The 19382-nt window shown below is 43.5% G+C and overlaps 2 protein-coding genes across 4 annotated transcripts in view; one reads left to right on the top strand and one right to left on the bottom strand.

Moving 5' to 3' along the window:
- Positions 1 to 9045, top strand: part of Inpp5f (inositol polyphosphate-5-phosphatase F) — a 95030-nt gene extending 85985 nt beyond the window's left edge. For all 3 annotated transcript variants that reach the window (XM_052197359.1, XM_052197369.1, XM_052197377.1), the window contains 5 exons: positions 3082 to 3153; positions 4206 to 4279; positions 4738 to 4866; positions 6087 to 6174; positions 6614 to 9045. In XM_052197359.1, the coding sequence (XP_052053319.1) occupies positions 3082 to 3153; positions 4206 to 4279; positions 4738 to 4866; positions 6087 to 6174; positions 6614 to 7763 (1513 nt within the window). In that variant the 3' untranslated portion in view covers positions 7764 to 9045. The remainder of the gene's footprint in view (positions 1 to 3081; positions 3154 to 4205; positions 4280 to 4737; positions 4867 to 6086; positions 6175 to 6613) is intronic.
- Positions 9046 to 9722: 677 nt separating this feature from the next.
- Mcmbp (minichromosome maintenance complex binding protein) overlaps positions 9723 to 19382 on the bottom strand; it is a 41550-nt gene continuing 31890 nt past the window's right edge. Inside the window, exons 11-16 of the mRNA XM_052197406.1 lie at positions 18159 to 18276; positions 15686 to 15851; positions 14628 to 14761; positions 13371 to 13535; positions 11713 to 11801; positions 9723 to 10872 (exon numbers count right to left, since the gene is read on the bottom strand). Coding sequence (XP_052053366.1) covers positions 10746 to 10872; positions 11713 to 11801; positions 13371 to 13535; positions 14628 to 14761; positions 15686 to 15851; positions 18159 to 18276 — 799 coding nt within the window. The 3' untranslated portion in view covers positions 9723 to 10745. The remainder of the gene's footprint in view (positions 10873 to 11712; positions 11802 to 13370; positions 13536 to 14627; positions 14762 to 15685; positions 15852 to 18158; positions 18277 to 19382) is intronic.

The raw sequence follows: 19382 nt of genomic DNA, 5'->3' as shown, positions 1-19382 counted from the left end.
AGCAGACATAGCATAGAAGCATCCCTCAACTGTGTTTCCTTCTTGCCTGCGCTCTCAGCCACCTTAGTTGCCACAGACCAGCCGGACTTTAGCGCCTGGAAAGTGGCTTGGGTTTGAAAGGAACTAGGAGAGCAGCGGACAGGCGCCAGAGCGGCCGATTCTGGCCTGTTCTTCTATCCTCCGCGGGGTGTTGGGACTAGCAGGAGCGCCGCAAAGACGACTGCATGGCAACCCTCTGCCCATCAAGCCGTGATAAAGGCGCAAGCCAGAAGCCCTTCCATCCACAGCTCCACTGGCCGAGGTCTTTATTCTCCGTGGAGGGCACAGGATGCGCAGGATACAATGAGTAGGCACAGTGGCAGCGGAAGTGGGTGTGACTAGAGCGAGTCTGCAGTGCCATTCTCTGCAAGTGCGAGGTGCGATCCAGACTGAGGATGCGGCGCTCCCATTGGCAGCCGCTCTCCAGCCTCTCCGGCTCCAGCTGCCAATGCTGCGGAGCCTAAGTCCGATGGTGTGCTCGCCATGACTTTTAAGATTTTCCTCCTTTTTGCAGGGTTAAAGTACCAGTGGGGTTAAAGTATTTTTCCTGTAAATTACTTCTTTTCCAAAGCCTGATGTTAATGTCCCTGGAAGACAGTGCTTTTTATGCGACTATTGTCTCCGTGGTTGGGCCGCATGTGGTTTTGGCAATTTTTGATTTTATAATATGGAAGGAAGGTTTGCCACAGTGGCGGGAAAACAAAAATGATTAGGGCAGCAGCAAGGAGCTGCAATGCAGGGCATCAGGGGTGCATTACATAAGGGGTTTTTTGTTTGTTTGCTTTTTGTTTTTCTTGTTCGTATCAAATGTGCTTTTTCTTTTTTAAAAGGGTAGGGGGTAGGTGGGTGGGTGTATGGGCCGGGAAGATTATTTACTGCACCTAAGACTGCAGTAAAAATGAGGTGGGAGAGGGGAAAAGGCCGACAACATTTGACCGCTTGTTTTGTGCCAAATGCTTTTAGATAAGGACATAATGGTTTGGCTGATGTTAATACTAACTCTAGAATAGGCAGCCAGGATGGAAGTGACACTGTAATTAGATTTCTTGTGTGTGTGTGTGTGTGTGTGTGTGTGTATGTGTGTATAAAAATTGTGTCGTGATGTAATTTTTGTGGTGTGGCTCGGCTCAAGCAGCGGTTTTCAGAACGCAGTATCATGCGCAAAGCTCGATTCCATTGACCATATCATTCTGCATTGCTTCTGCTATACTGCCAGGATTTCTGAATTTATGGTCTTTTACTCAGATACTGGCGGCCAGAATTGGTCTGTGCTTTATTAGTTGTTTCTGTTCATTCACTGAGATCCAGAGCGTAGGTAAAAACTGAGGAATCATTTCACATTAAAACTGTTGGATTTGGGCTGCAACAAGGCAGTGTGGATGCAGAAAATGGAAATAAGGTTTTGGTGAAAACATAGTCCTCAGCAGTGCCACCTAACCATGACCTCATGCCAGGAAAATGTCTTAGTGGTTTAAGTTCCATCTGTAATTGACATCTCCTATCTGGGTCTTTTATTTGTTCGTTTTTGAAGAGCCAGGGGATGGGTTTGAGATCCTGTGGCGGGAAAATCTTATTGTAGAATAGTAAGATCAGCAGTCAGAATTTGGAGTATATCAATGTGGCTGGAAAGGCTGCCCATGCCAGATTAGAAATTAGGTTAAAATTTTCCTTATTTGAAGCATCTTAAGATGTGCATTTTACTATAGTCTTGGTTTAAAATGACTCAGCAATTCACCTAAATTCTATCCTAATCTGTTTTGGTGGCAGTGGTAGTGGTGGTTTGTGTGGGGGTGGGGGGGGGGGAGAGAGAAATCTGTTGTTGTTGTGGTGGTGGTGGTGGTGGAGGTTTGTGTGTGTGAGAGAAAGAGAGAAATCTGTTTTAGTGGTAGTAGCGTGTGTGTGTGTGTGTGTGAGAGAGAGAGAGAGAGAAAGAGAGAGAGAGAGAGAGAGAGAGAGAGAGAGAGAGAGAGAGAGAGAGAGAGATATCTGTTTTAGTGGTAGGGGTATGTGTGTGTGTATGTGTGAAAGAGAGAGAGAAATCTGTTTTAGTGGTAGTGGTGGAGGGAGGGGGAGAGAAATCTGTGATGGTGGTGGTGGGGTGTGTGTGTATGTGAGAGGGGAGAGAGAGAAATCTGTTGTTGTGGTGGTGGTGTGTATGTGTGTGTGATGTATGTAGAATGTGTGTGTATATTGGGGGAGAGAAATCTTGTGGTGGTGTGTATGTGTGTGATGTGTGTGGTATGTGTGTGTGTATGTTGGGGGGGAGAGAACTCTGTTGTGGTGGTGGTATGTATTTGTGTGTGATGTGTGTATGTGGTTGTGTGTGTGTGTATGTGGGGGAGAGAGGGAAATCTGTTGTGGTGGTGGTGTGTATGTGTGTGTGATGTGTGTATGTGGGGTGTGTATGTTGGGGGAGTGAGAAATCTGTTGTTGTGGTGGTGGTGTGTGTGTGTGTGTGAGAGGGCAGGGAGAGAGAGAGTACACAATGGGTGGGGAAGGGGGTGTAATGCGACAAAATGGCCATAAGGCAGCGCTTACTCATTCCTTGAAAGCCAAGTGAAATCTATAGTGAAAAAAATGGAGTGTGGCTTGCCTTCATGTTCACAACAATTTATCTAAGACTATTTCAGAATAGCTGTTTTCTAGTAGTGCAAAAATATCCTCAGCGTCTAGTATGCTATTTTGAATACATATGATTTCTCTTTCTGCATGTCACGGTTCTTTCTTCTTCCCAGTAGCCACCTCTCACCAGCTTTTCCTCTTACATTACTTTTTCCTTTGAGGACTGCGCCCCCTTCTGGTCATGTCAGGAATAGACCTCCCTTCACTCTTGCATCTGTTCCTTCCTAATGGTGGGGGTGGGGAGATGTGTTTAAGCTCCCCTCCCCCATGGATATAGATTGATTTTGTATTAAATTTAACTTAAGAAGTACAGTCATTTCATTTTCATTTGCTCCCCTGGGCAATCTTTTCTTGTAAGGAGGAATATGCTTGCAAAAAGATGTGAATAAAAATAATTTATCAGGTATCATATCTGTCCAGCCTCGCTGATGCTGCTCATAGAGATGTGGACGTGCTGCTGCTGCTCTCTAACTCCGCCTACTACGTGGCCTAGTAAGTTGCCATTGATTTAAAGCTTTTAGTTTGTTGTTTTTGTCTTCATGTATATATATGAGATTTTATTGAGCCCTTTAAATAATCTTTCAAAATTTTAGTTATTACTGTTTTGGCTTAGTATTACTTGGAATTCATCAAAACCTGGGCATTGCACACACTTTTAATTTAATCATGGAGGCCATGTATCATGGATTGTCTTACTGTATTTTTCCCATTGTTCAACACTGAATTCCCTGCAGCTTTTGCCATTGAATGATTCAGCTCTGCAGATGCACAGCTTGTATGTGCGCATGTGCGCACATCAGTGTTGCCATGGTTACAAGCATATGATTATGCGACTTTCAGTATCTCCTTGGTTACAAGCATATGATCAATTATGTGACTTTGGTGGTTTATTAGCGCCATCTCCAAAAAGGCAATTATCTATGCCACTTCCAAAGCTGAAGTACTTGTTCCTGAGCTCTCCAGGATGCAGGCTTCACTTCCTTCCTGCGTGAAGTGCTCCCTTTGCCTTCAGCTTGCCTTCAGCAGCATCCACATGCCTGTGGCACAGGTTACGACAGTTTTCTTCCTTGATTTGGGGTCTCAGACCCATCTGCTGTATATTACTTAGCTAAAGCGTTTCAGTGTATATTGCTTTCATTTTAATTAGGTTTGTTTTCATATTGTTTATAAAACTGAAATTATTTTTGCCTTGTAATTGATTTACTTTTGTATGTAAAATTCGCCATTAGCTGTTAAATTAAGTTACTCTCCCCTTCCACCTTCCAACCCCGGACAGGGTCTCTCTATTATGTAGTCTTGACTGGCCTAGAACTCCTGTAGACCAGACTGGTCTGAAATTCACAGGGATCCGCATGCCTCTGCCTCCTGAGTGCTGGGCTGTTCCTCTTATTTTATATATACTTTTTATGTTTCACTTCATTCTGGAATGCATGCTGGAAAGATTGGATTTTAAGTGCATGTGGTAGCTTTTAACATTATACCTCAGCTTTGGAGCCAAAGCCAAACACTTGCTTTTAACCTGCGTTGTACTTCCCTTTCCCTAGTTATGATGATGAAGTTGATAAAGTAAACCAGTATCAACGACTGAGCCTAGAAGACCTGGAAAAAATAGAAATAGGTAATGCTAGCACATTAACTAACTCACAGAACAGGATGCCCCAGGTCATCTGTGGTGCAGACTTCCCTTCTCTCCTTTAGAGACTAATAACGGGTGTGGTTGCTTTCTTCTTGTGCCTCTTGAGAACTCCAGTGATCAAAAAGTTTAAACAATGACAACTTAAGAAGTGTTCTTATGGCCTCATAAAATCATGTTCATGATAAAAGAGGGCAGAACACAGGAATGCCTTGTTATGGTCAGGATTCGCACATGCATGAAATGTCATAATGAAACCCAAGATTAGCACACTATGAAAACGTTTTTATAAATGGCCATAAGTTTATACCTTATGAATAAGAAAACTTTAATTTAATTATGAATAGAAATATGCTCAGTTAAGACATATTTTATGTGTATGTGAAGTAAAGGAAGAGACTGTTCTGTGGAAAACAACTTTAAACACACTCCTTTTGTGTTAGGTCCAGAGCCTACTCTCTTCGGCAAACCCAAGTTCTCCTGCATGCGGCTGCACTACAGGTGTAAGGAAGCAGGCGGGTACTTCCACACACTGAGAGCTGTGCCCCGCAGTCCTGAGGAGGACGGGAGAGGTGAGGGCGAGCAAACGGTTCGCTTTTCAGATAATTTAGTGATAGCTTGTGTTTGTTACAAGTCCATTGCATGGGACACTGTACAACAACTGATTTCTAGAAGGATGGCTCAGGAGAGGGAAACTTCTGCTCTCTGCTCCTGCTTGAGTGGGTGTTAGAGCTGGCATGCGACTGTGGAGTGTTCTCACCTGTTTCCAGAGGGAGCCGCTACTGCTTTTTCCTGCTGCCCTGGGGACTAGCAGAACTTAAATCTCCGAGTTGTAAGATATTCACTTGCTGTTCATTAGCTCTTTTGCTCTTAACTTGACTGTTAGAAAATCCTCATCTAACATGCTCTGTGAAGAGTCCAAAGATGGTGGCAGTGGTGTGCAGTGGCAGCGCTCACTGTTAGCCCTCATGCAGGGGTGCACTGAGGAAAGTCAGTCCATAAGAGCACACATGGGATCAAGTGTCCGTTCTAGGCGCTTGCAGCACAGTAAACGGGTCACCCTGTAGCTGCAGCTTCTGTGCTTCGAGATGACCCTTACTTTCCTCACATCAGCCTCTGCTGTGGAGTCTTGTTTTTACTGGCAAAGAAGTCTGGAGAGACTGCAGCAAAGTTTATTATAAATTCACATCCCAAATATTTCCAAAAGGACATAGCTGAGCCTCATACTCCGTGCTTAATGCCTGAGTACTTTGAACCTCAGACTGAAGACTCAAGTGAAGCTGCCCTGAAGGAACCAATCAAATTCAAAAATCAACGCTTCTGTGGACATTTCTGAACAGCTCTTGCAAGCAGGTGACTCTAATCAGAGCCCCTCTTGGAGCATGGGGCCATTTTATATGGTCCAGTTAGCTTTGAGTAAAAATAGCAAATAATGTTTACTCTGCTTGCTGGCGTTGTTTGTGATTTAAGTGGTATAATATACATTATTCATTTTCTGCTCTAGCTTCACCCTGAAATTAAGTGAGGTGGAGCTGCAGGTTTATTCGCTTACTGGCTTTTGTCCTGGCAAAGGAAGTACACGGTCTGTTTTCAGCATTAGGTATGACAAGGCAGAGCCAAATAAAACAAATACTTTATCTTTTAAAACAAATTTTCATCCAGAACATGCGGAGGACAGTGAGCAACGGATAGGTGTAGGCAACACACTAGTATTAAATCTGTGCCACAGGTTAGCCTCAGGCTGTATGTGCTAGTGTCTGAGGCCACGGTAAGAGCTGTGTTTGCATTGCAGACACTCTTCAGTGCATTGCAGAGATGCTGCAGATCACCAAGCAAGCCATGGGCCTGGATGTCCCCATAACTGAGAAGAAACTTGAGAGGTCAGTATCCAGGGTGAAGCTAGCGCCCTGCATGCAGTAGCCCCGCACATCTCAGGGTGGCAGCTTCATGCCACCTGAGGCTCTGGACTTTGAAATGTGACCAGTCCCAGTTCAGGTATGCTCTAACCACACGACTACACACTGACCACTGTGCAGACCTGCTGCAAAAAGAAAACAAAAAACAAGATAGAAATATTTTTATATATCTGTATTGAGGTATAGTATTTTGTATGTAAGTAAACTTTTTAACTCCACCATGTTTTGTAGTTGCTAGAAAGTTTCAGTTCTATTCCTAGCTGAAAACACTATCCGCCATCTAACACCTTTTGGATGGTGGAGTTTCAGTGTCTACTACAGTTATTTGGCTTCAGTCAGCAGCCCCTGCTTCCAGTATTGTGGATTCCATGAGGAATTAACTTTTTTTTTTCCCAACCTACAGGAAGAGCAGTAAGCCTCATGAAGACATCATTGGCATCAGATCTCAGAACCAAGGCTCCTTGGCCCAGGGGAAAAGCTTTTTAATGAGCAAATTTTCATCTCTAAATCAAAAAGTAAAGCAGACCAAATCCAATGTTAACATTGGCAACCTACGAAAATTAGGAAACTTTACAAAGCCGGAAGTGAGAGTTAACTTTCTAAAACCAAACTTAAAAGTCAATCTTTGGAAGTCAGATAGTAGTCTTGAGACCATGGAAAACCCAGGAGCGATGGATAAGAAGGCCCAGAGGGAGTCTGATGGGGACATTTCTTCAGATAACGACTCGTACCACTCTGACGAGTTCCTTACAAATTCTAAGTCAGAGGAAGACAAGCAGCTAGCCAATTCTTTAGAGAGTGTAGGGCCCATAGATTATATTCTCCCAAGCTGTGGGATTATTGCTTCAGCACCTCGACTGGGCAGTCGGTCCCAGTCTGCCAGCAGCACCGATGTCAGCACTCACGCTCCCTCAGAAGCTACTGTTGGTCATGGAAACGAGCTTGGAAAAGGCCTGGAGTCTCCTTTGAAGAAAAGCCCCTCTGCTGACAACATACACATACTGACTGGCTTTGCAAAGCCCATGGACGTTTACTGCCAGAGATTTGTGCAGGATGCACAGAACAAAATGAATGAGCTGTCAGAGATCAGGTCTGTATCTCAGAATAGTGAGGAAGGAAATCACAAGACTAACCGTGTTTCTAATGAAAAAACCCAGTCAGAATCAGTGGAACAGATGCTTTCTCGACCCTCTCAGTTAAATGTTTCTTGTGCTGTGACAGGCCCACAGTTCTTATCAGTTGAACCAGTGCATTCAGTGGTATCTCAGAAGACCCCCAGTTCCGGGTCTAGCCTGCTGGAACTTGAGGCAGGGCTTTGTGTAACTCCTTCTTCAGAGGGCAGCAGCAGCAGAGCAGTCTCTCCCTTTGCAAAGATCCGCAGCTCCATGGTCCAAGTTGCTAATATTACCCAAGCTGGGCTAACTCATGGGATAAACTTGGCAGTTGCCAAAGTTCAAAAGAGCCCAGCAGAACCTGAAGTGGTTAATGAAATTCAACAAAATGAACTTAAAAATATGTTTACACAATGCCAGACACGAATAATTCAGATTTAGATTTTTTTAGTCACAGTCCTTTGGCTTTTATTTAAAATTTCAAAATGAAGTTTTCACCTATCAGGCTATTTTAACCTGTACTGAGTTTAAGGATTTCAAATTCTAATTATGTTTATTGGCAATTGTTTTACAAGGAGTCTGAACCTTAGCACATTTCCAGACATGTAAGCCAAGACTACAAGCAATCATCCTGGATTGTGGACCAGAGTAGCAAACACACTACAGTGGTTTGTGTAGCTCACCTGGGAAGGAACAGTAAAGAAACCAAGCTGGTGTCTGGAGGGGAGATACTCTGGAAGCAGATGTGGTGTGGACACCCACTTGCGGTTAGCATTTTCTGCTCTATCAGTTCATCCCTCTATACTGCTTCTATAAAGGAAATTATTCGTTTAGATTTTAGTGATACTAGTGTGCATTAGTATCTAAGTTAAAAAAAAAAAGTAGTCTTGTGGCTTAACCATTCTCTGAAGTTGAGACTTAACAATGGTGAAAATGTATTTTCATTTGTCCCCAATCTCTGCCATATTTTTTTTTCCTCTCTCAAGTTCTTAAATATGGGCTTGCCCATCATAAAATAACTTGCTGCAGGAACATAAGATCATGTTTATTGACTCTAGGGATCTCTAGAAAAGTCGTTTGAACTCTTTCAAGGGAGACATTTAGTATCTCTCATAGGTTCTAAAACTATGGAAAACATATAGCTAAAGTACAGGTTAACCTGGTTTTATGCAGTGACTAACCACCAAGAACCTCTTCTGTAACCCAAACGAAGAAAGTTGTAGGGCACATTCTAACAGGTTATCAGTGTCTCTGGCATCCTTTAGAGCCTTACTCCAGTTAACTGACTCTGTTTAACATTATGTCTGTTAAAACTCTGGTAAGCATTCTGCTTTTGTTATTTATTAGAAGTGTCAAGTCTTGTGACTATTAAAAGTACCACTGTAATTCAAAACATCAGTGTATGAGAATTTATTGTATAGCATTTAATAGTAAGAGTGGTTTTCACTCAAAGAATTCAGAAATGGTAAGTTTGCTACAGCCATTTGAACCATTTGTTTTGGACTTTCAATTAAAGTGTTCTATTTTAAAAATGAAAACTGTATTTTAAATCCCAAACATTAAAAACTGAATGCTGCAGTCTGTTTTTTTCCCATTTTTTTCTCTTTTTAGGGTCTTTAGAGTAAGCCAGGTCAGATGGGAAGATAATGCATGTTTGGGTTTCTGCAGAAATGACCATGAAATGTGACAACAGAAGTTAAAGCAATGGTTATTTTCAAAGAGACCTGGATGCCTGGTCAGAGTTAATATCTGGTCCAGACTCAGAACTACAAATGTGAACATGTGTTTGTGTAGGCAAGGGAGAGATGGTGTCTCAAAAAGCTGAAGATTTCCATCTCTTCAGTTCAACTATCCTTTATTTCTAATTCATGAAAAATGGTCCATGGTACTGGTAATTTGGAAGCTTTATTTACTGGACAGAGTTATTTAAGGGTACTTTTCTGTAAGACCAAGCAAAATTATGACTTCTCTTTGGTAAATTACAGTTTAAGATAAACTAAAAATGTTCTAGGACAAAGAAAATGCATTTTCAAAAATCTATGCAAACGCTTTATTTTCAAAAGTTTAAGGAAGATCTGTCTACCAGTTATAAAAATGAAAACCAGTTAGAACTCTAGTATGAACATTATTTACATTAACTTATAAAAATAGATTTAAGGTTAGGAAAAGAATGCTGAACAACTAGTGGTTTGTATTTCTTTTCATTAGGCTAATCCCTTGATTTATCAAGGCCGACCCTGTTTCCTTGGTTAGCAGGAAAAAAATTAAGGGACCATTGCCTTCATCTGTTTCCAAGTGAATTCATCTTCATACACACCTAGCAGATGAGGTTAACAACAAGGTTCTAACTTTTCTAAAGATTTTTGTCACAATCGCCATTATACTACATTAACTTGCAAATTATAAGTACTAACATTTTTATTCATTTGAAAATACACATATCAAAATGCATCGGTCAGAGGAAAACCTACCTATAACTGTATCAGCTAAAAGGAAAATGAAAAAAGTCCCCACCCCGCACAGGCTGGGGGTGCAGCTCAATGCAGACAATAGTTCTCTAGCCTGTATGAGAAGCCAGGGTTCAATACACAGCACCAAAAAAAAAAAAAAAAAAAAGATTTCCCCTCAAACTTTAAGTGGCATTTTCTCGTGTCTGGACAAGGTTCCATGGGAGCAGTATCCCTCCAGTCCCATAAGATGATAGTTGCAGGTGACAGATGCAGGAGATGAGAAAAGTTAAGGACAATGTGGTGGTGATCTTCACAAAGCTGCATTTATTCCATTAAAAGATTCTCATGTTCTGAGAATGTCCTTTATGCAAACAAAATAGCGATCACAGTGTTTTGTTCTTTTTTTCTTTCAAATGACTTGGCAAAATCAATTGGCACCCCTTCCCCAAAAAGGTAGTACAAGTCTGTGAAGTCTGGAGCCGCAAGCCGCTGCCATGACAAGGCCCGGCTCTGCCGCCGTTAGAGCTGGGATGTGGGAAAACGCTTCTGTGGCAAATGTGTAGAATATGACATTAGAGAAGTCACATCTCCTCGAACTTGTCACTCATACCTGTTCTGAATTAACACAGCTTTTCAAATAACTGCAGAGGAAGCTGGCACTTCATAGTCTGGACTAAGATGTAGCTGTGGCTAAAGAAATGGTATGATCAGTAATATTATCACTATTAAACTTTAATATCAAATACAGTTTTGTACATCATAACTAATTATAAAACAAACTCCAAAACTCCATAAAACCAGTAAGGTAAAAGCCCTTACAGAGAATCATATAAACTTTTGGTGTCACCAGACTTGATTTGAGGAAAAGTCATTGTGTTTTTGGATACAAATTATCTATAAAACAATGTGGTATAAAGGACTCTGGCCTGTAGGGCACAGGGGCTGTAGCTCGCCGTTCTGACAGTTCAGAGCTCTACAGCTCGTTCCCGTTCACGCTCTGCTGCTGCTGAAGCCTGCTCTTCCTGGAGAACTCCAGCTGCTTGGCTCTGAGCCATCGCTCTCTGGAGAGTGTTGTCTGACCGGCGCTCAGAGACAGAAAGCTGGTTCACATAAAAATGACCTAGAGTTAGGATGGTTAGCTTAAAGAGTCGCCCCCCACCTCCCCCGGAGACAGGGTTTCTCTGTGTAGCCCTGGCTGTCCTGGAACTCACTCTGTAGACCAGGCTGGCATCGAATTCAGAAATCCGCCTGCCTCTGCCTCCCAGAGTGCTGGGATTACAGGCGTGCGCCACCATGCCCGGCCCAGTTTAAAGTTTTAAGAACCTGGAAAACACTCTCTCCCTCTCTCCCTTCTTTTCCTCTTCTCTGCATACGCCCTGTTCGCTTTCTCATTCCCTACTTCAACCTCCTCTTTAAAAAAAAATGAAAGCCCTCAGGGGCCAGAGTATATGGTTGGTACACACCAACTGTGACCTCACCAAGAAGTCCTTGAAGAGCCAGAATTAGAGGGAGGCTGTCTCTCACAAGCTTAGAGAGCAAGGCTGTCTACTGCGAAGGCCCTGCTAAGTATCTCTCAACAAGCACTTGCATTGGGTGGGTCTTTTCATTTAACTTTTTCATGTCTGTGTCTTATGGTGGACTAAGCCTGACATCAGGAATCTTCCTCAACCACTCTCCTACTCCTTCATGAGCTCGGGGCTGGCTGGTATGACTAGGCTAGCCAGTTTGCTCTGGGATTCCTTGTGGCCATGGCCACATACCCAAATTTAAAGTAGGTTCTGAACTTCAATCTTCAGACAAAAGCTTTGTCCATCTGTTCAACCCCTACATGTCTTTAAAAAAAAAGTTCCTTTGTTTTTAGAATGCTGCCTCAGATACCGTTGAATAAATCATAAGTGCACAGAGCCAATCGCACAGGTGATCTGGGAGAGCACACTTACCGAGCCACCACAAGCAGCTGGTGAAGATCATCAGCAGTGATACTCTGAGGATCATTTTTACGCATTTCCACAAAATCATCTTCAACTGCCTATATCATAAGAATAATACACTTACATTCCTTCAAACCTTTTAAGTGCATTTCAAAACAATTTCCTTACTTTTTATAGAGAAAAAGAAACATGGTCCTTGACTGAGGTAAAAATAATGGTAGACAAATGGTGGCAAGATAAGTAAAAAAGGAAAAACCAAAACTTAAAGCCCCATTACAAAACGCAACATGGAAAACATTCTTCATTCAGCTCAGCCCTGTTGAGAAGCCAGCGTCCTCTACAGTGTGATGGTACACACCTGTCAGGCCAGCACAGGTGAGGAAGCCGAGGGAGAAGGACCGCAAGTTACAGGCCTCTGGCTGGACTCAGCGCTGCTAAAACCATGGAAACGTCCAGTAACTTGGGTACCATTTATGCAAGAAAACCACGGCTCTTAGTAAGAGTGCTGAGGCTGTGACATTCAAACTTGTTTTCACACTCCACCCCTCAGGTGATGTCCTCTAGGCAGCCGCTCTGATCTGCCTGTTATAGCTGTTCTGTTGTTACCACTAATATCTTGGTATATAAATTAAGCTCCAGAAACAGATTATTTATACACACACCATTATGTTTCCCTTGCATAGTACATGTGAGACCAGGTACTAGCTCCAGTTACAGTCACCTCTTGGGGTTTGAGCATGCATCACTCTTGGAAAGGGGTGACTACTGTATAAAGAACTAAAGGAGAATATGTGAACAGTGCCCCACCAAGCAGAGAACATCAATAAGAAAATAATGTTGAACAAGAAGTAAACAGGAAATTCTATAAATAAAAAATAAGGCAATTAACAGCAATAATTGTAGAAAATTTGAGCAGGCACAAAAATTAGTCAAACTTCAAGATAGGTGAACAAAGGCTTTTTTAGACTGAAGCAGAAAAAAAAAAAAAAAAGGGAAAATGACCAAAGCTTCAAAGGTCTGCAGCTCACCATCAAATGTACTGATGTAAGTGTAATGAGGGCCAGTGGGAGAGAAAGCAGCAGGAAGGGACTAAAAACGAAAGCCAAAAACAATGGCCCCTAAAAGTGTGTGTGTGTGTGTGCGCGCGCGCGTGTATGCACACATAGACTCAAGTGACTCTGTGTCCTGGCCCTCAAGTTATTTCTGAATAAAGATACCCACAGCCAATCGCTGGGCAAAAGAAGCATAGGCAGGGTTTAGGGTTCCAGGGCCTGGGGGTGGGGGTGGGGGAGAACCAGGAGGAGAGAAGAAGGTGAGTGGAGGAGAAGCTGCCATGGTTTAGGCGGGTCATGAAAACATGGCCCTGAGGGCTGGCCGACTGAAGGTGAGAGCAGCCCAGATGAAGCACATAAGTAATAATGGGTTAGCAAAGTAGATTGCTACACTGACTTAAAGGAGTTGGCTTGATCCCCAGTGCTGAAAATAATTCAACCAACCAAACAAAAACAACTGAAATGCAGAAAGAAAGGAGGTTGCTAAGAAAAAGGAGAAAAAATGAAATCTCTTTTAAACAGAAGACCATAATGAAGACTAGAGTGGCCCAACACTAACAGGAAACTGCGTGAACCCCAGAACGTAGCAGGATTTCTTGCTTGACTATGGCGCACCTTGGTTATGTCGTCTGATATGTTGTAATCCAGGAATCTCAACAAGGTCAGGTAGATTCGGAACTTGTTGAGCACCGACGGCAGCACAGCTGAGAGCAGGCCGTTCATGTATTCCTCCATGTTGGGTGGCATCAGCTGGGGCTGCAGGTGAATCTGGCAGTCTGCCTGGAAAGAGAAGGACCAACTGATTCCCACAGTCCTACAGCTGCCTCTATTTCAGAGGAGGCATCTCTCAGCTTCGAAGGTAATTAGGAAACACAATTTGAGGAGGATATTTTTAAAATCTGAGTGTGCTCAATGTGTCTGGATCATAAAAGGCACAAAACCACTGCAATGCTGAGCCTGATTCAGAGGACCCACATGGATGGAAAGGGCGCCAACTCCTACGAATTGTCCTCCAACCTTTGAACAGTGGCTGGTGCACATGTGCCCAAACCCCAAATGATCAATGAAAAGAGGAAAACATTAAAATAAATTTGCTACATAACTCATGATGGCCTTCAACTGGAGACTGGCCAGCCTCACAGATTTTATAGCACTGGGATTAGAGGCAGGCAACCAGCCCAAAGGGAATCAATGTTCTGCTGCTTTACAGAACACTGTACAACTTGGCGGGTCAGGGGTTGGGAGGGACAGACAGGGACTGTGACAGATGAACAAAGAAAGCAAGGACAGTAGTTTGGATTATTATGGGGAGTTAGTTCTACTGTTTGTCTGATTGCGTTTCAAAGACAAGGTTTCTCTCTGTAGCCCCGGCTGTCCTGGGACTCACTCTGTAGACCAGGGAGGGAGGCACTGAACTCAAGAGTGCTGAGATTAAAGGTGTGCCACCCCACCCCAAGGCATCTTCTACTCTTTACTTCTAGATGAAGGTGTCCCTACCTAGCTTTGGTTATCTTGTGATTTATATCTTGACAGTTATAAATAATTTTTTACATGGAGGTAAAATGAAAATATTAGATTCCCTTGTTAATAATAATTTCAATCTCCTTTTTGAAGTCTATGGATGGAATCCAAGGCCCTACACAAGATAGACAAATGTTCTACCACTGAGCTATACTCGCTCTTGGCCAGTCCAAGCCAGTAAGAAACTGGGTCTCAAAATGCAGGGTATATGGTTTCTGAGGGCAATCCCTGGCCTTAACATCCGTGTGCACAAGTGCACCTGTGTACACAGACAATATAAATGATAGAAAAGGACAGAGGGACAACAGTAACATCTACAGTGTAACCTCCCTCAACCCTCAGCCATCATACCGGAAGTAGTGACCTTCCCTCGGATGTGATGAGAACATTGATGTTACATGGGAACTCCATCTGGTGGTAACTGAAGTCATAATCCACCTTCTGCCAGGTTATCAGGTTGCTCAGGGCGGTTACATTATGAACACCTGGAAAAGCAAGACCATTACTGGCAGTGATGTGATTTTAATCATTTAAGCCAATTAGTTTGGGTGATCATAAACTTAACACATGTGGTTTCTGCTGCTTAAATAAAGGACACAGGAGCCAACAATCTTAAGGTGAATTTAACTACGTTAAGGTAAGTTTAACTACATAATGAACTCCACAGACAGTATTAGGCCAACTGAAACTTTCTGGGAGCTGAAACTCACCCAAATTAGACTCTGGTAAGTTCATTACTTCCTAGGTCATGGCTATAGTAAGATGGGAAAACCATTTCTTTAGAAAGTAAGGTTGTTGAATTTTCCCAGTTTACACATTTCTGAGACAGGATCTGACGAAGCCTAGCAGGCCTTCAACTCCTGGTTCTCCTGCCTCTGCCTTCAGGAGGCGGGACTGCGGGACTGGGGGGGGGGGGGAGGCGGGACTGCGGGGGAGGGGGAGGGGCGGGGCGCCGACTCCTCCTGTGAGCCTTCCCTCTTTGCCTTACACATCCCCACTCTCCATCACTTCCCACCCCCTCTTGTGCCTCAGCTTGCTACAGTGTGCCGTGCACTCCCTTCATGTGGACATGACAGAGCATGCATGCTCTTGTTATCCGTTTTAACAAGTTCCACAACTGAAGTTAGTTTAAACTATATGATCTATTTTTTCCCCCAGAAACTATAAAAACTATAGAAAGTTCCCATGGGATGTACAAAATGTTACGTGAAATCTTTTCTATCCTTTCTTGAGCTGATAGGCAACCAACAGAATGCCACAACAAAACATTTAGTGCACAGTTTGTGGTACATGCTTTAGTCAAATGACTATTTTAAAAATATTTGCTAAATGTTAAGTTTGCCTTAGAAGTCATCACCAGATCTGGCTAAATGGAGCAAGGCCTGAAGAGGTCAAGTGTCTGCACACACCTGGCGTGTCCAACTGCCCTTGCTCCAGAAGGGTCTCATCGATGACCAGGGAAGTATTGTTGGGCAGCTGAAGGAGGCCACTGACCAGTCGGTTGGCTGTGTAGTCTTTGTGGGGAATGAGTTTCAGCTGGTTCATGTTTTCTATTGTCATCTGTAGACGAAAAGACTGAAGACAGAAACTGTAATAAGCACAGATCCAAGCTCTCTATTAACAGACACACACACAGAGAGACAAAAATGCTTGTATCATTTCTAAGAAATGAGATAAATGGTCTTTGCAACTCTTAGGAACTATCTGTGGCCACACTCCACGACACGCCTCCTCTAGCCGCTCGTGTCCCATGTTTCAGCTGAAGCAGTGCCCGCTGGAGAGGTAAGGCCAGCAAGATACAAAATGGTAGACAGCTGCAGAGAGCCGAAAAGCAGCCAGTCAGAACACTTCACTAGGGAGCAGGAGCTAGAGAAATGCAGATTGCTAATTCTGGTCACGAAGCAAGAGAAAAGGCTCTATAAATTAGAACAGACCACGCACGGCTCGACACTGCAGACCTCATTATCAATGCTTCTGCCCAGAGCAGGGACACGCCACACCCCTGCCTCCAGCCCTACCACACTCAACTCTGTCTGCTCTAGATACAGGGAACTCATGCATGTTCCAGCCTCCAGAAAAGCACGTGGTGAGAGAAGAAGGAAGAGATACAGCTGAAATTTAGAGAATATTCTACTTTGCCTCAATCATTCTTAGAAAGGAGGGCAGTGGTTAATTACAGATATGAATGAAATCCCAGAAGCAGGGCTCGTCAAAAAAGGTGGCCGGCAGCAGAGACGGCTCACTGGTGAAGAGCACTTGTTCTTGCACAGGACACCGGTTCTACTCCCAGCATTTAGATGGTGGCTCACAACTATCCATAACTCAGGGGACCCAACGCCACAAGCACCAGACGTGTGTATGTGGCAGAGACATACATGCAAGCCAAACACTCATATACATTAAAATAAGTGACCACGTGCTGGGGCTGAGCCTGACTTGGCCACAGAACCACAGCAGGACACACATAAAAGTCATAAAAAAAAAGTCATACAAGCTGAATCTCTGTTCCAGAGAGAAGAGCACTGAGAAGGGCCGGTGCCAGTGTGCTAAGAGTGATGAGAGAGGAGACGGTCAGTGAAATGCAAAATAAGGAAAGGTGACCTCTAAGCCCCTTCCTCCAATCACCCTTCCCCATGTAAAGATGTAACCTCGGCCGCACAGCTGAGACATAGATGTCTCTGGCGCCATCTTGTGTCTGAGAGATGGTACTGCAGCAGCCTCTGCTGGCATCCCTTACAGGCTCAAGCTGCTTCTTACTGTCTCTGCCTGTTCTCCATGTAGGAGGACATGGCCCGCCCAGGCAGCCACCAATTCTGCTCCACATGGAGTCTCAGACCCTACTGGAGAGATGGGCATGTGTCCACTGGCAGTGACTATCCTAAGGATTCACTGTTTTGCAGAGAATTTTTAAAGCACACACCAGCAATTACTTTCTTGATTGTTATACCTCAAAAACAGAAAATTCCGTGAGGACAGAGAAGCTATTTCAGATGTGGGCCTAGCAAACTGCCAATTCAGATCCTATTGCAGGGTCCATGAATGAAAGTCACATATTTAAAGACAGAGCAGGCTTCACTATAGAGAATATGCAAACTCCACCGACAGCCAGGCAGGCTCTCAGCTCACACACCTCAGCTACCATCTAAGAAACAGATCAGATGAACACAGCACTGCAGGGGCAGGTATGGAAGCAGAACAGAAAACCGAGGGGTCTCTGAGGAATCTAGACACTCAAGAGCTTGGCAAAATGCAGAACGCGGCCAGCTTTGCCACTACTTCCTAATGCATTATTCACCATGTCTCCAGCTCATGCCAGGAGCTAGAGGAAGCCCAGCCCACTGAGTAAGTGGCTCCAAGTCCTCAGGACTCCCGCAGGGCTTGTCTTCAAGTACAGATGCAGCAGGCTGTTTAGAAGGATCTGGCTTCATTTTCATAAGTGCCAAAGTGGCCAAAATTCTTAGTTATCAGAGAAAGGCCCTTGTACCTGAGATCCTGCCACAAATATTCATTCCAGATGCTTACAAATAGCAACTGACCCTGGGACATGGAGATGGGCCACTTTATTATTTCAACTGAGATTACTGGGTTCATATAATTGAGAGCTTATTCAGACCTCAGGTGTTATATACACCCAAAGGAACAAACTGGCATAGAGGGGAAGCGTAATTCTCAGCGAGTCACTGCCATTGCATTAATTTTTTTAACTTAAAAATTTATGCTGGGTCAATCATTGTGAATGCTAAGAGTGCATTCTAAATGATGTCAATTGACAGGTCTTGTCCCTTGTAAATGAGACCCACAAGGAACACAAAGCCAGTACTCAAGGGGAGTGAGAAACAACTGGGTCTGACATGCTCATAAGCCTTCATAATACTGTCTTACTGCTGGAACAAGATGCTGGATGATCCGGTAGAGGTGTTCCGTGAAGGTACTGTTCTGTGGGCAACCACTCAGGTTAACTGTAAATTTTCCTAGTGGAAGTACATCTCTTCTTGTATACCTAGGAGAAGGGAAAGAACACAAAGCCAAGGGTAAGACACTGAGACACCCTCACTACAAAGTCTGAAGAAGCAGAGAGAGATGGCTCAGCAGTTATGAGTACTGGCTGCTCTTCCAGAGGACCAGGGTTCAATTCCTAGACCCCAGAGTAGCTCACAACCATCTGTAACTTCAGTTCCTGGGAGAAACAGATGTCCTTTTCTGCCTTCCACAGGCACTGCAAGCACAGCTATGCAGACAAAACAGCCATACATAAAGAGTAAAAATAAACATTTTTTTTAAAAAGAATATTTTTCTCTCTCTCTGCCTCTGCCTCCTGAGTGCTGAGATCAAAGTTAAATAATTAATAATATTAAATAATAGCTACTCTGAAGTACAGGCGGAGCGCCCCTTATCTAAAATACTGAGACTCAAGTGCTTCACACTTCACAGCATCCGCAGACTTCACCGCTAGGCGCACTTGATGTAAGCTGGGGGGCACTGCCTTACAGTCTGACTTCAACAGCATGCCTATGGCTCAGGCACCGCAGACTTCCCAGAATTCCAGGGTTTTCCATCAGGGTTGTCTAGTCAAGCAACGACAGAGCTCTGATGTGAACCCAAACATTACATACTACCTTAGAGGCCACCAGGGAAAGGAAGATTTATAATGGAAAGATGCTTACTATAAAAGCATTTACTTAAAAAAAAAGTGCAAAACCCTAACACTTTGGAAATGAATTTATGATAAAAGATCGTTTGGTCATTAGAAAGCTTATGAAAGGGGCTGAGCACGATGGCTCACCCTTAATCCTAGCACCCAGGAAATAAAAGCTGAAGGATCTTTATGGAGTCCTTGGTCAGCCTGGTCTACATAGAACATTCCAGGCCAGGACTACATAGCGATACGCTATCTCAAAAAAGAAAGAAAAAGTATTACGATATTCAATATTAAAAGTAAAAAGCAGATAAGGTGTGTGCTTCAACCACAACTGATTGGCCCACCTTACTAAACACAACACAGGGATGTAAACCAAAGAATATGCTCAAGTATTAATGTGAGAGCAGGCAAATTTCTTCCTTTAAAAAAAAAAAGAACCACAAACCTGCCAAGTAGTCGTGAAGCAC

Source organism: Apodemus sylvaticus, chromosome 1 (genome assembly GCF_947179515.1).
Source record: "Apodemus sylvaticus chromosome 1, mApoSyl1.1, whole genome shotgun sequence".
NCBI lineage: Eukaryota > Metazoa > Chordata > Mammalia > Rodentia > Muridae > Apodemus > Apodemus sylvaticus.
This window is presented reverse-complemented; position numbering and strand designations above follow the sequence as displayed.